This window comes from Narcine bancroftii, chromosome 3 (assembly GCF_036971445.1).
Source record: "Narcine bancroftii isolate sNarBan1 chromosome 3, sNarBan1.hap1, whole genome shotgun sequence".
Taxonomy (NCBI): domain Eukaryota; kingdom Metazoa; phylum Chordata; class Chondrichthyes; order Torpediniformes; family Narcinidae; genus Narcine; species Narcine bancroftii.
Genome location: NC_091471.1, coordinates 247,948,958 through 247,969,680, shown reverse-complemented (window position 1 = coordinate 247,969,680; position 20,723 = coordinate 247,948,958). Strand labels below are relative to the sequence as shown.

At 39.7% G+C, this 20,723-nt stretch overlaps 1 protein-coding gene and 1 non-coding gene across 3 annotated transcripts in view; both read right to left on the bottom strand.

Moving 5' to 3' along the window:
• raver1 (ribonucleoprotein, PTB-binding 1) overlaps window positions 1–20,723 on the bottom strand; it is a 71,265-nt gene that overhangs the window by 45,891 nt on the left and 4,651 nt on the right. For both annotated transcript variants that reach the window (XM_069927441.1, XM_069927440.1), the window contains exons 2-6: window positions 16,905–16,971; window positions 10,507–10,976; window positions 3,706–3,897; window positions 2,904–3,033; window positions 889–992 (exon numbers count right to left, since the gene is read on the bottom strand). In XM_069927441.1, the coding sequence (XP_069783542.1) occupies window positions 889–992; window positions 2,904–3,033; window positions 3,706–3,897; window positions 10,507–10,976; window positions 16,905–16,971 (963 nt within the window). The remainder of the gene's footprint in view (window positions 1–888; window positions 993–2,903; window positions 3,034–3,705; window positions 3,898–10,506; window positions 10,977–16,904; window positions 16,972–20,723) is intronic.
• On the bottom strand, window positions 7,231–7,388 carry LOC138759651 (U1 spliceosomal RNA). Its single transcript, XR_011355005.1, has one exon. It is a non-coding gene; the product is annotated as a U1 spliceosomal RNA (small nuclear RNA).

Genomic DNA, 20,723 nt, shown 5'->3' with positions numbered 1-20,723 from the left:
CTGAGTAATTCCATTCATCCTCAAATTACCCTCCTGGTGAATCAAAACATTTTAGCCATGACATGAGTCCAGACAATCATTCAATGAACTCGAGCTTACTTTTCTCATTTGACTGAGCATCACGAAATAGCTATTTCAAGCACACGAGAGGACAATGTGAAAACGATGGGAAAAGGGATTAAACCAAACAATTTTAATTTGGAACAAAAAAGTAGATTTAAAAAGATACTAGTGCAGTTACTGTAAACACCAAGCCTTACAACAAATGTAATGCCTTCAAGTTTTGTGCCTTCAAAGTAATCAGTGCACCACCTAGCCAAGGGGTAGCCAAACTTCCTTAACACAAGAGCCACATACGATAAACTTCAAATGTTTGGGACCCACAAGACATAATATATTACATACACATTTTTACTCTTAAATGCACATTTTGTTACAAAAATTTCATATATGACGACATACATGTAGCTAATAATATTTACTTGTGTATGTAGATTTTAAACTGTTAATTTGTATTGGTTTCAATAACCAAAAAGTACACATACTGTGTAATAGTCAAATTTTGTGGACCAATTTTTAGGGTAAAATTTTAGGGTAAAGCTCTCACACACATCCTACTTTTGACCGCACAGGTACCTGCGACGTTCAGAGCTTCAGGAGCTTGGATGAGCAGACTCTCGACTAGGCCCAAGCCACCTGCCCACCGGAGAGCCCAACACCCCAACCGCAGACAATTACAAGCCACGTACAATTCCTGTCTCAGCCAACGTATTTTCCACGAGGTGCATATTTATATGCCAAAGAGCCGCAAGTGGCTTGTGAGCCATGGTTTGGCCACCCCTGATCTAGCCTTTTTATAATCAACTGTACAGAAGGGAAGTAATTTACCGGGACTTGTGCTGGATTTTGGCTCTGCAAAATCATCTGCAGAAGGGTGGCACTTAAACCAGGATTCCCCAACAGAGGCATTGAAGGAGCTGCTCCTAGAATCCCTAAACAAAACAAACCATTGCTAGAATGAAAACCGAACACAGATACTAGAAATACAAAACATTATAGACATCCTGGAAACACTCCGCCTGTGAGGCAGCACCCATGGAAAGCGGATCAGAGTTTGCGTTTCAGGTTAGAAGCTATCAGAACTGGGGAATAAAGAAAACCATCTGCAGGCTGGCTGGGGGCGAGAGGGACGGGACAAATAATATATTGCATATCTGAATGACTGCTGAGATAAGTTGTATAGAATATTCAATCAATTGGATCATTAAAAAGTTGCAAAACACAGGGTTGCTGCACACGTCCAGCAGGTTAGGCTGCACTAATGGAACGAGAGAGAAAAATGAGCCAACATGGCACGGTGTGGGTGGTGCAACACTATTGCAATGCCAGCGACCAGAATTCACATTCAGCACCGTGTCAGATTATATGTCCTCCCAGTGTCTGCATGGGATGCACCAGTTTCTTTCCCACCCTTCCAAAACGTTCAGGGGTTATAGGTTAATTGGGTTATTAGGGCAGCACGGGCCAGAAGGGCCTGTTACCATGCTGTATGCCTTTAAAAAAAATTACTGATGACTTACAGCAGAGATGGCTGTTGTGATTCATGGTCAAAATGGAAATAACGTGCCTCAAGCTTATGCTGATCCCTCATTAGAGTGTAGCAGGATACCAGCAAATAGGTCAGAGTAGGCCTAGAGAATTAAATTGGAAGGCAACCGGAAACTCAGAGTCTTCCTTGTGGACAGTTTTGGTCTCCTAATTAGAAGAAGGATATTCTTGCTATGGAGTGATTGTAGCAAAGGTTAATCAGACCGATTCCTGGGCTAGCAAGACGAACTTGCGGAGAAAGACTAGATAGATGAGGGTGAAACTCAAAAGAATTTAGAAGGATGAGAGGGATCTCATTGAAATATATTATTCTGATAGGACTAGGCAGTTTAGATGCATTAAGAATGTTGCTGATGTCAGGGAAATGAAATCCAGAACAAGGGGTTCATAGTCAAAGGGTAAGCTATTTAGGACTAAAACGAGGAGAAATTTCTACACCGAGAGAGTTGAGAATTTGTGGAAATCCCTACCACAGGAAGTTGAGCCCAGTTCAATTCGATAGATTCATAAAGGAGCTAGATGTGGCCCTTATGCTCAAGGGATATGGAGCAAAAGCATGAATAGGGCACTGAAGTTATCTGATTAACTATGATCATACTGAATGGCAGTGCAGACTCTAAGAGCTGAATGGTTTAATGCTGCCCCTATTTTCTACAATTCTGTCCTTGTGGAGTGAATGCAAGTGCTCTGCACACCTATCGTCCAATTTGTGTTTTGCTTCTCCAGTGTAGATGACCATATTGTGAACACTGAACATATTGTGATACACAGAAGTGAAAGTGAATTGCTGCTTCACTTGGAAGGACCAGACTGGGAAGGGAAGGGAAGAAGTCAAAGGCCAAGTGTTGGATCTTCTGCAGTTGGATGACAAAGTGGTATACGGAGAGTGGTTGGTGAGAAAGGAGAGCAGACCAAGGATTGTGAAGGCAATCTTGGAATGCTGAATAATGGGAATTAGCAGCAAAACATAACTGTGCTCTGTCAGCTGTTACGGCATTTCCAATAACAACACTGATTTCAGCCCTGCACTTGAATTAACAGAAACACAATTTGGCATTTTACGATAATGAAAAGCAAGGAATTATAGAACTGCATGTCTAAAGGGGAAAATCAAGCTGCTTCAAATGGATGGGATGATATAAATCCCATGTTTCCTTTGGACAGCATAAGTAAAGACTGCCTTGTAGAAATTAAATGTAAAAATTCATCTCTGTACCCTGCCACACTGCAAACATTGAAATCGTGGTTAGCAACAAACACACATCCATCTGCAGCTCATGCATTCTGCTGCTCACCCTGATGCCCACCAGCTCCTCCGTGGATTAATGGGTTAAGGAGAAGCTGCAGCGTTGCTGGATTATTGAGGCTGTTCAGAATCTGCACAGGATTAGGCTCTGGAAGAAGACCTTTCCCACGGTTCATTGCCTAGGATAAGAATGAACATAACATTTGGGAGTAAAACACAAAAGTCTGCAAACCCCATGATTGAAGTAAAAACATAATGCTGGAGAAACTCAGCAGTGCACTGCGTGACCTGCTGAGTTTTCCCAGCATTATGTTTTTACTGAAGACAACATTTAATGACTAATCTAAGTCATGAGTAGCAAATGGAAAGTCCAAGATTGAACTGGCCCTTCTTTAATAACTGACATGATCTCCACCTCCCTCCCCATTCAGTCTATTCCTTACACATCATCAAGGATCCACACCACGCAGCTGCTGCCATCAGCAAAGAGGTATAGATGCCACAGAAACTCACATGACCAAGTTCAGAACCAGCTGCTCCCCCTCCACCATCAGACTGATCAACAACAATCTCAATCAGGGACTTATTGAAGGACTCTTACTTTAACACTTTGCTTTCTTCTCTGTACTGCAGTTTGTTTACATTTCTTTATTTGTTTACATATAACTCAGGTTGTATGTGATGTCATGTATATACTCAGACAATAAATCTGAAGTCAATGGAAAGTTCAAAATTGAACTAGACTTTAAAAACTAAATAAATAACTGTTATGGTCTCCGTTTCCCTCCCCCTATGCCTGTCATTCAAGGTTTGAAATGGATATTTCAACTGCACATTTGGTTATGACTCACCATTGCCTGAGCTGCGATCAATGCAGGAAGCATGCTTCGTCCCGGGGGTCCAGGCACACAAAACGAAACCCGAACATGGTTCCCTCCAACCCACATCCCATCCAGCGCCTGCTGCAGTTCCTCTGTTTTGTCTGCAGTTTCATATTCTACGACTGCAAAACCTCGGAACTGCCCATCAGGTCCTTGTGCCAGCTGCATGAAAAAGGACACAGAATGTGGATGTCTATGGAAACGGAGTGGGGTGAGGAACAAAGGTGAACACAGAATGAAGAATACCACATTCAACTTACAGGTGGTTTACTCATTGTCACTGCCCCTAAAAACAAAGCACTTACCAACAAGACAGAAAGCTATTCATTGCACAGCAAGGACGACATCATCGTTTACTGGAGGTGGGGCATGGGGAGGAAGGGGAGAAAGAGCCTTCAAAATATACAAGGGTTGGAGGTTAATTAGGGTAACGTATATGCCAGCAGAAAGGACAACCCAAATTTCCACCTCAAATGTTATACCCTTTGTATAAGACAATTTCACCCCCCCACCCCAAAAAGAATCTGGCACTGACGAGTGGATGCTGTTAAAAGTAGATCACAATATTTTAATACCAAATTACCCTATAAAGGTTTTAATTTTATTAGCATATTTTAAAAGAAACCACTGTTAGCTCCTGTAACAGGCCGTTTAAAGCTTGTCCAGAGCCGATGGCAGTCGGACCCTCGGGGGGGGGGGGGGGGTGAGTGCTGAGACTTCACAGTGCTGCAAAAATCACACAAGGTTCCAGTTTGCAGGAAATGAGAAAACATTTTTGTTGTGCCAGGCACACAACATATACCAGCATTTTCTAAAACCTTTGTGCTGGACAAGTAATTTTTATCAGAAGTCTTCACAATCTCTATTAGTGTCTTTTAGACTGCACCAACGAATCTACTTATTCCTGGTCTTGTGGTCCTGATAAAAAGGTATCGAATTGGTTTAGCACCATTTATATTTTTTGCTCATGGTTTTAATTGTACAATACCATCATTCATTTTGTTCAGTTCATCTACTAAGAAATGGTGGAATAACCTACTCCATCTCTTCTAACAATAAATATTATTGAATTACAATTTCTAGTATGGCCAAGTCCTTCACAACTACCAATTTCCAAAGGTGGAGAAAGGCTGCAATGTTGTGCTACATATTAGACCATCACGATAATTCGCAGGGTAAAGAATTTGAAGGAACAAGTTTATCAAACAAGTTTTTTTTTAAAATAAAGGAGTACAGCAAAATTGATCCTTTTTTCAGGATGGAAAGTTATCTAATGTATTGACAGGACAGACAATCTCAGAATCCTTCACTAAAGTCTAGGATGAGAAGAAATCATTTACTCAGAACCTTTCTCATTCCATATGCCAAACTGTGATGGATACTCATTACGGGAACATTTAAATGTGACATCATTAGGTGTTGGGCCATCAAGGTACAGATCTGTTGAGAGTAATCCATGTTCATATTAGTAAGATCATAAGACATAGGAGCAGAAATAGGCTATTCAGTCCACCTAATCTGCCCCACCATTTATTCAGGAGCTGATCCATTTTCCTCACTGTCAGCCCTTCTTCCCCTCAACGTTGGCTAATCATGAGCCCATTCATTACAGTCTTAAATACACCCAATGACCTGGCCTCCACAACTGCCTGTGGCAACAAATTCCACAGATTTACCATTTTCTTGTTAAATAAATTCCCCTGCATCTATATTCAACCTGATACCCTTCAATGCTCTCTTGTCCCAGACTCTCCAACAATGGAAAACAGTCTTTCTACATCTACTCTGTCCACACCTTAAATTCAAAATGTTTCAATGAGATCCCCTTTTATTCTCTTAAATCCCTTCGAGTACAGGCCAAGAGCCATCAAATGGTCCTTGTGTGGTAACCTTTTCATTCCTGCAATCATTTTTGTGAGCCTGCTCTGAACCCTCTCCAATATCAGCACAACCCTTCTTAAATGAGGAGCCTAAAACTGCTCACAATACTCCGTGTGGTCTCACCAGTGCCTTATAAAGCCTCAAGATCACATCCCTGCTCTGATATTCTATTCCTCTTGAAATAAATGCCTGCATTGCATTTGCCTTATTCACCACCATTTACCTTCAGGCTATTCTGCATGAGTGCTCCAGCTCCTATTTGCATCTAGATATTTTCAATTTTCTCTTCATTAAAAAAAAAATAGCTGCCTGTTTATTTTTTTCTACCAAAGTGCATGACCACACACTTTCTGACATTGTATTTCACTTGCTACTTCTCTGCCCATTCTCTTAATCTGTCCAAATCCTCCTGCAGCCTGTTTCCTCAGCACAACTGCTCTTCCACCTACTTTTGCATCATCTGCTAACTTGTCCACAAAGCCATCCATTTCATAATCCTCATCATAAAAACCTGCCCCAACACCAACCCCTGTGAAACACACCAGCAGCCCACTGGAATAGGATTCCTGTATTCTGATGCTCTGCTTCCTGCTGGTCAGACAATGCTCCACCCACCTTAGAACATTTCCTGTTAATCCATGGGCTCTCATCTAGTTAAATAGCCTCATGTGCAGCACCTTGTGAAATACCTCTTGAAAATCCAAATACACAACTCCCACTGCATTTCCTTCATCAATAAGATTGTCAACCAAGATTTTTCCCTTAAGGAAACCATGCAGGCTTTTACTGATTTTGCCTCCAAGTACTCTATAATATCAAACTTGACAATTGACTCCAACATCTTCCCAACCACTGATGTCAGGCGAACCAGTCTATAATTTCCTTTCCGCTGCCTCCCTCCCTTCTTGAGCAGTAGGATGACATTTGTGATTTTCTGGTCCTCCAGGACCCTATCAGAATCTAATAATTCCTGAAAGGTAATTACCAATGTCTCCACACTCTCTACTGCTACTTCTTTCAGAACCTTAGTGTGGAATCAATCTGGTCCAGGAGACTTGCCCACTCTCAGACCATTCAGTGTTCTAAGCATCTTCTCCCTCAAAAAAGTGTATGCACTCACTTCAGTTCCTGGATACCCTTCGACATCTGGCACACTGCTAATGTCTTCCACAGAGAAGACTGATACAAAATACTTCTTTAGTTCCTCTTCTATCTCCTTGTCTCCCATTATTAGTTCTCCAGCGCCATTTTTCAATGGTCCTCTCTCAACTCTCTCCTCTTTTACTCTTTATATACTTGAAATGTTCTGTATTCTCTCATATCATTTGCTACTTTCATATTTTCCTTATGAGTTTTTTTTAAAGTTACCTTCTGCAAGTTTTAACATTTTAAATTTACATCTAGACGAGCACAGTAATAGGCCCTATTAGCCCACAAACCCGTGCCACCCAACAACCCCAGGAATGCTTTGAAAAGTGGGAGGAAACCATAGCACCCGGAGTAAACCCACACAGATATAGGGAGAATGTACAAACCCCTTACAGACAGCACCAGGATTCAAACCTTGGTCCAGGTCACTGGTGCTGCAACAGTGTTCCATTAACCACAATTTTAACTGTGCTGCCCCGAGCGCAAACACTACTACAAATTTTGGTCAAATAGCCCACATTTGGGGACATCGCTGGCATCAGCACACCCAAAGTGCAATGAGATAGCCTCATCCTGGGAGATCAGTCATCCTGACCACAGATTCTCCCCAGGCAGGTAATTACTTAAAAACTTCCCAACCTCTATCTTTCTAATAATTTTTGCTTCCTTGTATGACCTCTCTTTTGCTTTTACATTGGCTTTCACTTCCCTCGTCAGCCAGTTATCCGTTCATGGTTCCATTTGAATATTTCCTCTTATTTGGTATGCATTTATCTTGCATCTTCCTCATTTCTTCCAGAAACTTATTCATTGCTGCTCTGCCATCTTCCTGACTAGTGCCCCCTTCCGATCTACTTTGGCCTGTTCCTCCCTCATGCCACTGTAATTACTCCACTGAAATACTGACATACCTGACTTTTAGTTTCTCCTTGTTAAATCTCAAATTGAACTCAATTATATTGGGATCACGGCCCCCAGTAGTCCCTTTACTCTAATCACCTCCGATGCAGTACACATTACCTTAACCGAATCCGAGCGGGCTCATTAACAAGTTGCTCTGAAAAGCCGTCTCATAGGCTTCCGACTAATTCTCTCTCTCTCTCTCTCGAGATCCAGTCCCAACCTCATCTTCCCAATCTACTTGCATGTTAAAATCCCCTGTGACTACCACTGCCTCTGACACACCTTTTCCATTTGCTGTTGTAATTTGGTTTCCATATCCTGCCCACTGTTTGGAAGACTGTATATAACTGCCAACAGTGTCTTTTTTTTCCTTAATTCAACCCACAATACGTCACTTCTTTCTAATGATTTAATGTTGTTGCTTACCAACAAACCCACACCACCCTCTCTGCTTACCTGCCTATCTTTTCAATCTTCCTGTTCTGACCTTCCCTCGATCATGGCACCAGGAGTAATCCAGAGATTACCACCTTGGAGGTCCTCTTTCAGCATCTTTTCTAACTCCCTAAACTTACTTTGTAGAACCCCTAACCCACTCCTGCCTACATAAACAATGACCTCTTGCTGTTTACCCTCCCCCTAAAGAACACCCTGGACCTGATCACCTGGGAGGCAACACAATATCCTGGAGTCTATTTTGTGGCTGAAGAGTCTCCTATCTGTTCCCGTGACCATCGAGTGCCCCATGACTATCGCTCCACCTGACTTCACCCTTCCCTTCTGAAGCTCCAGACCAAACACGATGCTAATAGTCTGGCTACTGCTAGGCCAAATTAAATGATCTAGTCATCAGTGATCCCACGCACATCACCAGAATAGAAACAGAAGTAGAAGGCAAACTTTTCAAATGCAATGTCTAACTAAAAAGGTTGAAAAGCTGCAAATAAATAATTGAAATTAGTAGCAAAGTCATCATGCCTTTATTGTACTGGCTACGTCATTAATAATGGAAGAGAAAAACACAAAAGGATAATAGAAGAGTGTAAATCCACTCAAGGTCTAATTTTACAACCATCAGCCAGCCGACAAGCACACAAATGTGGATAGATCGTGCCCGTACCGTACTTCGATTTTTGACAAGGTTATGATGCTCTGTGTCTCCCCACAGCCCTGTACCTACACTGATCCCACTGCCCCGCTGTATCAGTTCCTACTGCCCTGCTGTCTCCTGACAGCGCTGTATCAGTCCCCACTGCCCCGCTCTCTCCCGACAGCAGTGTATCAGTTCCCACTGCCCCGCTCTCTCCCGACAGCACTGTATCAGTCCCCACTGCCCCGCCCTCTCCCGACAGCACAGAATCAGTTCCCACTGCCCCGCTCTCTCCCGACAGCACTGTATCAGTCCCCACTGCCCAGCTCTCTCCCGACAGTACTGAATCAGTCCCCACTGCCTTGCTCTCTCCCAACAGCACTGTATCAGATCCCACTGCCCTACTCTCTCCTGACAGCCCCATGTCAGTCCCCACATTTATCCCACTTCCTTTTTGACTTACGATTGTTTTCGACTTACAATGAGTCGGCCAGAACACAACCCCGTCTCGTAAGTTGAGGACTACCAGCACTGTATTCTCTACCTCATGATTATATACAGTTGCAGAATAATGTTGAGGAACATGCATTTTTAGCTGCAATGTCAACATGATGTAAAATAGGATGAAGATTAGAGTATGAACTTCTGAAAGGGAGAAATGAAGGGAACAAAGACTGAATCTGCATAAAACAACCATCAGCATTCTTTCCAAATGTTTCAGATATTCTTCATATCAATAGTGCGCAAAACCATAGAGCATTACAGCATAGAAAACTGGCCCTTTGGCTTTCAAGTCTGTGCCAATTATTCTGTCTCATCCCACTGACTTTCACCAGTCCATGGCCTACCATACCCCTCCCATCCAAATGTTAAAATAAGGCCACATTCACCACTTCAGCTGGCAGCTCATTCCATATTCCCACTACTATGTGAAGATGTTTCTCCTCTTTAATCTGTATCAGCTCCATGACCTCTCTGCTTGCTTTCCTTGCTTCTCTTGAATCTGTGCCAGTTTCCTGAGTAGATACTAGTGCAAAAAACATAGTTAAGACCCCTCCCATCTCTTCTGGTTTTATACATAGCCAACCATACTGATCTTAAAGAAGGGCAATTTTGTCCCTGGCTATCCTTTTGCTCTCAATGTATCTGTAGAAACCCTTAGGATTTTCCTTCACGTTGTCTATCAAAGTAACCTTGTATCTTCTTTTAACCCTCCCAATTTCCTTCTTGTTTTTATTTTTTTTTTAAAAAACTCCACGTCCCTCATTTTCTCCTCGTTGCCCCTCTCTTCTTAAGAGAGGCATGCTTAGTGTATTGGTTAGCGCATTGCTGTTATAGCACCAGTAATCAGGACTGGGGTTCATATCCTGCACCATCTGGAAGGAGTTTGTAAGTTCTCCCATTGTCTGTGAAGGTTTCCTCTGGGTGCTCCAGATTCCTCCCACCGTTCAAAGTGAAAACATACCAGGGTTGTCAGTCAATTGGGTGTAATTTGGTGCATGGACTCAAAGGTCGAAAGGGCCTGTTACCATGCTGTGTGTCTAAATTTAAATTTTAAAAAAATTAAACTTAGTGGTGAGGACTGGTATTCTGAAAAAAGAAAAGCAAATGTGTAAAACAATAAAGCTTTCAGCCCTTAGTTGTCAAGAATATGCCCTGAAAGTAACAGATGGTCACTGTCGCTCATAGGTTTAAATATCCACTGGATAATCCCTGCTTTAAAGAATGCCTGCTTTCCATGACCATACCTGACAATAGGTTGGCTGATAGACACTGCTGAAGGTTTCTTGGAGTCCCTGAAGGTCTTTGTAATCGTGTGGCAGCTTGTCCACACAGAGGCACTTGGAATGCATGAGATCAAGAGTCAGTTGATTCACATCTGTCCAGTGAACATAGAGGGTCCGTGTCCCCAGCTGCTTTCCAAGGAGCTCCGACTTGGCACGCGCTGCGGAGTCCTTCTTCATATATTCCACAAAGCCATAACCTTTCGAGTGCCCAGTGATCTCACTGTATACAAGAAAACATCGCTCGAGGTTCCCAAAAGGGCGCACCAGCTCTTCAAATTGCTGCTGGGTGAAGGACAGTGGCAGATTTGCAATGCACAATAAAGCATCTGTGGGCTGCAGCTGGACTGAAATTTCTCGGTTTCGTAAGGTTGACTGGTGAAGTTTTTCAATGGCAGAGTTTGCTTGGTCCCGGTTGAGTAGGGTGACAAAAGCTGAAATAAAGAAACAAAATAGTTAATATAACTGTCTTTCTCCCCATCGCCAGTGAGGAAATACGACTTTGTAACTTCCACTTCATTGGGGTAAAGGTAGGAACTGTTTCACACTTTTGCTTGGAAGGATGGCGAAGGATGGAGTGAAACTGAACCTTGTCCATCTGTAGAAAGGGTAGTTTAGGCTAAACCCTGCTGGGCTGACAAAAGTATTAAAATAACTGCTTCAGATTGACCATTTCTACCCAGGGATGCTGTCTGACCTGCTGAGTTCTTCCAGAAATTCTATGTCTGTTCTTTTTTTTTTTTTTAAAAATTTTTTATTTTTCACACTATAAACCATATTGACCAAGATACATACAGGAATTTTTTCTCTTAAATATATAGTGTCATTTTCTCCCCCTTTTTCCCCCCTCCCTTCCCTCCCTCCCTCTCCCCCTTCCCCATTTATATGAAGTTCAATCTATAAGATACATTACACCCATTAAACAACGTTGTCACTTAATAAAAATAAACAAGAAATTTTACTAAGTCAGTTCTTTTCGTTGTCTTCTCCTTCTGTCATTTTAGGTGGTGGAAGTCCATGGTAGGATTTCTCTATTGTATTTCATGAATGGCTCCCATATTTGTTCGAATATTGTGATGTTATTTGTTAAATTATATGTTATTTTTTCTAATGGAATACATTTATTCATTTCTATATACCATTGTTGTATTCTCAAGTTGTCTTCTAATTTCCAGGTTGACATAATACATTTTTTTGCTACAGCTAGGGCTATCATAACAAATCTTTTTTGTGCTCCATCTAAATCGAGTCCAAATTCTTTATTTCTTATATTACTTAGGAGGAAGATCTCTGCTTTTTCTGATTTTATTTAATATCTGGTTTAGATCTTCCCAAAATTTTTTCACTTTCTCACATGTCCAAATTGCATGAATTGTTGTTTCCGTTTCCTTTTTACAGCAAAAACATCTGTCTGATACTGTTGGGTCCCATTTATTTAACTTTTGAGGTGTGATGTATAGCCTGTGTATCCAGTTATATTGTATCATGCGTAACCTCGTGTTTATTGTATTTCTCATAGTTCTGGAGCATAGCTTTTCCCATGTTTCATTCTTTATCTTTATGTTTAGATCTTGTTTCCATTTTTGTTTAAGTTTACCATTTTTTTCCTCATTCTCCTTTTCTTGCAGTTTGATGTACATGTTTGTTATAAATTTTTTAATTATCATTGTGTCTGTAATCACATATTCAAAATTGCTTCCTTCTGGTAACCTCAGACTGTTTCCCAATTTGTCCTTCAAGTAGGTTTTCAGTTGGTGGTATGCAAACATTGTATCGTGAGTTATATTATATTTATCCTTCATTTGTTCAAAGGATAATTTATTTTCCAAAAAACAATTTTTATTCTTTTGATCCCTTTTCTCTCCCATTCTCTGAAGGAAAGGTTATCTATTGTGAAAGGGATTAGTTGATTTTGCGTCAATATTAGTTTTGGTAGTTGGTCATTTGTTTTATTCCTTTCTACGTGAATCTTCTTCCAAATGTTGAGCAGATGATGCAATACTGGTGAATTCCTACGTTGCACCAATTTTTCATCCCATTTATAATATATATATATATATATATATATATATGTTCAGGTATCTTCTCCCCTATTTTATCTAGTTCTAATCTGGTCCAATCTGCTTTTTCCCTTGTTTGATAAAAATCTGATAGGTATCTTAATTGTGCGGCTCTATAATAATTCTTAAAGTTTGGTAGTTGTAAGCCTCCTTGTTTGTACCATTCTGTTAATTTGTTTTGATATATATCCATTTACTGTCACTTTCGCCAATGGCCCCTTATATAATGCTTTAATCCAATTAATATATTTCTCTGGTAGGCTGAATTTTTGTAGTACTTTGAATAAATAATTCCATTCTACTCTGTCAAAGGCCTTCTCTGCGTCTAAAGCAACCACTACTGTTGGAGTTTTATTTCCTTCTACTGCATGAATTAAGTTAATAAATTTACAGATATTGTCTGTTGTTCGTCTTTTTTTAATAAATCCAGTTTGGTCTAGATTTACTATTTTTGGTACATAGTCGGCCAATCTGTTTGCTAATAGTTTAGCTATTATCTTATAATCTGTATTAAGTAGAGATATTGGTCTATATGATGCTGGTGCTAGTGGATCTTTCCCTGTCTTTGGTATTAGTGAATTATTGCTGTTTTGCATGAATCTGGTATGTTTTGTATTTTATCAATCTGGTTGATTACTTCCAGGAGGGGAGGAATTAATAAGTCTTTAAATGTTTTATAGAATTCTATTGGGAATCCATCCTCTCCTGGTGTTTTATTGTTCGGTAGTTTTTTTAATATCTCCTGTAATTCTTCTATTTCAAATAGTTTTATTAATTTATTTTGCTCCTCTGTTTGTAATTTCGGTAGTTCAATTTTAGTTAGAAATTCATCTATTTTGTCTTCTTTCCCTTCGTTTTCAGTTTGATATAGTTGCTCGTAGAATTTCCCGAAGTTTTCATTGATCTCCGTTGGATTATATGTAATTTTTTTGTCCTTTTTCCTTAATGCCAATACCATTCTCTTAGTTTGTTCTGTCTTAAGCTGCCACGCTAGAATTTTGTGCATTTTTTCTCCTAGCTCATAATATTTGTTTTGTCTTCATTATGTTCTTCTCCACCTTATATGTTTGTAGTGTTTCATATTTTATTTTTTTGTCTGCCAATTCTCTTCTTTTAGTTATATCTTCCTTTATTGCTAATTCTTTTTCTGTATTTGTTATTTCCCTTTCCAACTGTTCTGTTTCCCGATTGTAGTCCTTCTTCATCTTAGTTACATAACTTATTATTTGCCCTCTGATGAATGCTTTCATTGCGTCCCATAGTATAAACTTATCTTTCACTGATTCCATATTTATTTCAAAGTACATTTTAATTTGTTGTTCAATGAATTCTCTAAAATCCTGTCTTTTAAGTAGCATAGAGTTTAATCTCCATCTATACATTCTTGGTGGGATGTCCTCTTGCTCTATTGCCAATAACAGGGGTGAGTGATCCGATAAGAGTCTAGCTTTATATTCTGTTTTCCTAACTCTCCCTTGAATGTGGGCTGATAACAGGAATAGGTCTATCCTTGAGTATGTTTTGTGTCTACCCGAATAATATGAATATTCCTTTTCCTTTGGGTGTTGTTTCCTCCATATATCCAAAAGTTGCATTTCTTGCGTCGATTTAATTATAAATTTGGTTACTTTGTTCTTTCTGTTAGTTTTTTTTCCCAGTTTTATCCATGTTTGAGTCCAAATTAAGGTTAAAATCCCCTCCAATTAGTATGTTCCCTTGCCTATCTGCTATCTTCAAACAGATATCTTGCATACATTTTTGATCTTCTTCATTAGGTGAGTATACATAGAGTAAATTCCAAAATTCTGAATATATGACATTTTATCATTTCATATCTCCCTGCTGGATCTATTATTTCCTCTTCTATTTTGATTGGTTCATTTTTATTGATTAATATAGCTACTCCTCTGGCTTTTGAATTATATGATGCTGCTGTTACATGTCCTATCCAATATCTCTTTAATTTCTTGTGTTCCACTTCAGTTAGATGTGTTTCTTGTACGAATGCTATATCAATTTTTTCTTTTTTCAGTAAATTTAGCAGTTTCTTCCTTTTGATTTGGTTATGTATTCCATTAATATTTAAAGTCATATAGTTCAACATAGCCATTTCATACTTTGTTTATCTTTCCTTTCCGTTTCCTCATCACCACCTTCCCTTCTTATCCATTTGTGTTTTCTTTTTTGAACATATAAGACAACATTTCTAAAACATTAAATATTTCCACTATTCTCATATCTAAAATTCCTTTAGCCCCAATAATCCCTCCCCTTTCTGAGTTACCCTTTGTCCCTTGTCGGGCAACCACATCTCCCCTCTCCATTTGGATTTGCGAATCCGCTTGCAAGCGTCAACTGATTTCGCAGTGACTGTTATTCTTCCCCACCCAGCCCCCCCTGAAAAGATTTTAATCTTCATATATAACAAAGGTCACTCTCTTAATTCCCTCCTTACTTCCTTTCTTCCCTTTCTTTCCCTTCTTAGTTCTTACTTATATATAGTTTGTTGTCATGTTTGTTCTTCTTACATCTCTTCATCTCTCTGTCTGTTTTGTAGTTGTTCTGCAAATTTTTGTGCTTTTTCCGGATCCAAGAATAGTTTGCTTTGCTGCCCCGGGATAACTATTTTAAGTACCGCTGGGTATTTTAACATAAATTTATAACCCTTTTTCCATAGGGTCGTTTTTGCTGCATTCAACTCCTTCCTCTTCTTCAGGAGTTCAAAACTTATATCTGGATAGAAAAAATTTTTTTGACCCTTGTATTCCAGTGGTTTTTTTTTGTCTTCTCTTATTTTTTTCATTGCCTTTTCCAATATATTTTCTCTTGTTGTATATCTTAGGAATTATACTAGAATGGATCTTGGTTTTTGTTGTGGTTGTGGTTTAGGGGCTAATGTTCTGTGTGCCCTTTCTATTTCCATTTCTTCCTGTAATTCTAGTCTTCCTAGGACCTTGGGGATCCATTCATTTATAAATTCTTTCATATTTTTGCCTTCTTCATCTTCCTTAAGGCCCACTATCTTTATATTGTTTCTTCTATTATAATTTTCCATTATATCTATCTTCTGAGCTAACAGTTCCTGTGTTTCTTTAACTTTTTTTTTTAATCAGATTCTTCTAATTTCTTTTTTAAGTCATCTACTTCAATTTCTATGGCTGTTTTTCATTTTTCCACCTTGTCTACTCTTTATCCTATTTCTGTCACGATCATCTCTAATCTATTCACTTTTTCTTCTGTACTTTTTATTCTTCTTTTTATTTCACTGAATTCTTGTGTCTGACATTCTTTTACTGTTTCCATATATTCTTAAAAAAATATATATCCATGTACTTGCCCTTCCCTTCATCTTCCATTTCTCTATGTTTTTCCTCCTCTTCTTCTGGGTCCATTCCAGGATCTGTGTCTCTTCTGATTTTCTTGTTGGGTTGTTTATTTTATTTTGTTGGGTATTTTTGTTCTTCTTATTTTTATTAAAAGTGTCTTGGTGTTGGTCTTCTTTCTCTGAGTTGGTCATCTGTTGTTTCTTTGATTTCCTATTTTTATTCTCTTCCTTCTTGTTCCCGTTATTTTCTATGTTTTCCTGTTGAGAGTCTTGCTGTGGTGTTATACTTGTCTGTTTCGGCTGTGGAGATTTACTCCTCAGCTGGTTCCCCCTCCTGTCGGTGTTGTTTTTATCTTGTGCATCGTTCATGCGCGAGGATCCACGCAGGCGCAGTTGCACACTTTGGTTTGGCTCCGTGAGCCATCTTTGTAGTCCTGAGTTCGGGGTTTCCACTGACCTCAGGGAGCGGGCTTCTCTCTCCACGGCGGGCTTCCTCGTACTGGTAAGGCCTTCACCTTCCTCTTCCGACGTCCTTCTTTTCTTCCCGTTGTTTTTAGTTTTTCTTTCTTTGCTGCCATTTTCTCCACACTTTCACTTTCAATTTGTTATTGTTTCTGTGTTAGTGACTTTGTTTTTTCTCTACCTTTTTTAAAATTTTTCTGGAGAGGGCTGGAATTCCACTACTGGCCACTACTCCATCACATGACTCCTCCAATTCTATGTCTGTTCAAAGAATTATGCATTTTCAGAAAGAAATAGAAATTAAATTAAGTTATTTTATCTGAATTGCAACTGGGAGGTGATAACACAAAGGGATGAACTATTCCATTACCTTTCACCAGCCCACTTGGTGAAACAATCCACTGCTCCCTGGCACGCTGCAGGAGACCATGGCATGTAGTTTGCCTTTTTTATAGTTAAATTTTACTTCTCAGTCTTCAATGAAATCTGGGCAATTAGGAAACAAGAACACATACCTGTCCCTTTGTACTTGTCCACGAAGCAGTATTTGAGATCATACTCACTCAGCAGTTCATAAACTTCCTGTAAAAAAAATTATAAAAAATGTAAGTTAAGGGCAGAAACATTCTGGTGAATTTTTGATATTTCATCACATTCCCAACATTAAAAGTTAACAAAAACTAATAATTGCTTTACTGCATTGTTTAAAAAAAGTGGGACAGTAACTTTGTATCTTATTAAATGCCAATTTGCTCCACTGATTTGGAAGTACAATACCACCAATCCTGTTGATGAGAACTTGACCCAAATCAGTCTCAAGACCTTACTCCTCCTTTTTATGCACTTTGGATAGGGACCAGTGTTTTTTTTTTAAATTCTTAACTTGTCTCATGATCGAAAAATAGTTTCAGAACAGTAAAATCCCCACGATCCAGAATCCAAGCAACTGTCAAAAAAAATTACAGAAAATAGATAGATTAAAAAATCGAAGTTGAAAATTGGCATGCTTCGCCGTTAGTTTGCCATCATGCAAAGTGCAATCTCAAGCAACCGGAAAATACACTAATCCAGCATCTGCCAATTCCCATATACTCGGGCTTTTACTTTATGCGATGTCAATAAATTATTCAACCAAAAGGAAAAGTTAACACATTTGTGGAAAACAAGAATATTCTGGTCAAACAAACCAAAATGTTCCCAGTCATTGCAGCCGCTCACATCCCAATTGTCATTATTTATTTATTTCCCTCCCTCCCTCCCTTGTGACCCAGTCCCAAGCACAGTGATATTCTTGGACAGATCAACCAAACTACCAATATTTGGTTTGCAGACACCAAGTTGAGCGACATTATAGGCCCTGAAACATTTGTTGAAGGGAGTGTTGATGAGAGGTATTACAAGCACAGTTCAAGTTGTCCTTGCTTAAACTTCAGGAGGCTACAGATCGGTTAGTTTGTGACCCTCAATTCCATCTATTTTGTCATCTAACTTTAGAAAAAAAATATCTGCACATGCTGAAAATCTGAAACTACAACAAAAATAAAACATTGAAAACACTCAGCAGGTCAGGAAGTGACCATAGACTAGCCATTCTCAAACTTTTTTTTTGGCCATGGTACCCTGAGGACTCTGCTCAAAGTTTATGGGCACATTTTCAAATATTTTAATCAAACTTGTATAGGTGGATAGTGAAATGTATACTGACTGATGACTGAGGGCACCAACCTCTCAACCACTGAAAGCACCCACGCGAGGTATTGCCTCAAGAAGGCTGCCAACATCAGAGGATCCCTATCATCCTGGTAACAACCTCTTCTCCCTGCTACCTTTGAGTCGAAGGCACAGAAGCCAGAGTTCCAATACCTCCAGGCTCAAGAGCAGTGGGTTTTTTTTAATCCAACAACTGTCAGCCTCTTGAAACTTCCCTTCGCAACTATAAATTAATCCAGGAGTACAAAAAGACCTGTCTGCATATTAAAACATCACTTGCACTAATAACTATGGATATTTATCCATCTATTGTCTACATTTATTTTTTTACTGCAGTGAAGGAATTTAAATTAGACAATTGTAGGCTGTTTTCCATTCCCCCCCCATAAAAAGAATTTCAGAGGACATGTACATTCTAAATATGCCTTTGACATTAAACATCAATAATATTTCAAGTTGAAAATCTTTCTCATCCCATAGATTGCACCTGATCTGCTAAGTGTTTTCAATACCTTGTTTTTGTTTCTCTTCACCCCCCTCTCCACCCCACCAAAAGGAAGGTTCACCCTCACCCACATATGATGTCAGGATCAGTTAAATCAATACAGGTTGACTTTACCGAACTGATCAGTTAATTTATTCATGCTTTTCCATCTACCGACTGGAGAGAGGAAAGGAAGTCAACAATCATCTTTATCTGCTAAGTAGAACAAAACAGGATACTTACTTCCTCCAAGATTTTGCCAGAAAAATGTTTCAACAATGGAGAAGGAAAGAAATTAACAATGAAAACCAAAGGCAAGATTTTTTTAAAATTGCTAGGCTTGCAACATTTGATGGAGGAGCTACTGGAACAACATTCAGAAAGCTTCATGGATAATTAAGTGGCCCACATATACATAGAAAAAGATACAGAGAATAATAGGGCAGAGGTTGAATATTCAGATCAGAAAGATACATTGCTATGATCATTTCTGTTGAGATTTCATCCACATCCCCTAAAATTTAATGCTATTACCAAAGTAAAGTCCTCCATCAAGAAACCACACAAGTATTGTTCATCACCACATCAGTGACCAGGATCTCCCATTTTAATTCTGTCCCCCCCATCCCCCAACACTAACATGTCTGTTCATGGCCTCATGTACTCAAACCAAGATCGCCCATAAATTGTAGGAGCAATACCCAATTTTCCAACTCGGGCGATACCATCAACAAATCTCCTTCTCCAGTTTCTGCTCGCCTACTTCCCGTTCTTCCTCTCTCTTCTCCACCCCTTTCCTCTCTTATCCACCAATTACCTCCTGCCTATAGGACTGTGCTCCTTCCCCCAGTCCCAACCATTTGGTTCAGATGCTTGCCCATACCTTGATGAAGGACTCGAACCTGAAACGTTGGTTCTGTATCTTTGCCCATATGAAGGACTCTGTTTGACCTGCTGCATTTCTCCAGCACTGCGTTTTCACTTCAATCAGTGTCTGCAGACTTTTGTGTTTTGCTTCAATTACTGTTCATGCAAGGACCACACTGAGCATGGGCATTGCATGGCAAGTAACTCCTCTCTTGACTTTCCAAACTGCTCCACTATTCACAAGGCGACAGTCAAGTGTGTGATGAAATGCTTAAACTCAAGATGAATGTGGATCTAGCAACTTCCTAAAAGCATAACAGCAGCAAAGAAAATCTATGGGGAGAGCAGCCGCAGCAGCCGTCATTATCAAGGACCCCTGCCACTCAGCACACGCCCTGTTCTCGCTGCTGCATCAGGAAAGAGGTGTAGGTGCCATCGGACTCGCACCTGCCAGGTTCAGGAGCAGTGGCTCCCTCCACTGTCAGACCCCTTAATCAGGGGCTCATTTAAAGACTCTTATTTTTGCATTTTATTGATTTTTTTCCTCTCTGCATTTGAATTTGTTTATATTTCTTTATTTGTTTAGATGTGAACGTTGAGTAGTTTTATCTTGCAGCACCAACAAGTGGTAATTCTGCCTTGCCCACAGGAAAAAGCTCAGGGTTGTATGCAACCCTCTGATGTACTCTGATGACAAATCTGAAAATCAGAACCAATCAGCTTAATCGACAATCCACTGCCCCAACTCACCGTGCACATCACTGCACGTTATGATTTCTTGGCAAATTCTTTGCAAATTCATGACTCTAAGAAGAAGCACACATCATCCTGACTTAGAGTATATTGCCTTGCCTTCAGTAGGCCTTTCCACACTGCTGAATCCAGATGACCCTCCTAAGATCCAGGTAAAGTCCCTGGGAAGGTTGCAGCTCACACCACAGCCTTAGTTACCTGCAAAATATATTCAAGAGCACATGCGGAAAATCTGCTCTTGAAACACATGCAAATTATTTCGATGCGCTGTTAGAGTCATAACTTTGCCCCTAAAAATCGGTCTGTTTTCAAGTACAGGATGGTCTGAAGTTTTATAGAAATGCAGACACTATTCTTACTAGTAAAAGATAACCAAGATATTTAAAGTTAATTTCTTCAATAAGGGAGGAAATTGTGTACGATTTTCCCATTTGTCTGAGGCCACAGAGGCTTGTCAATCATTCATACCTGGTAAGCCATTTGTGTTTTCACACCGCCAGAATAGGTGAACCCAGCTGAG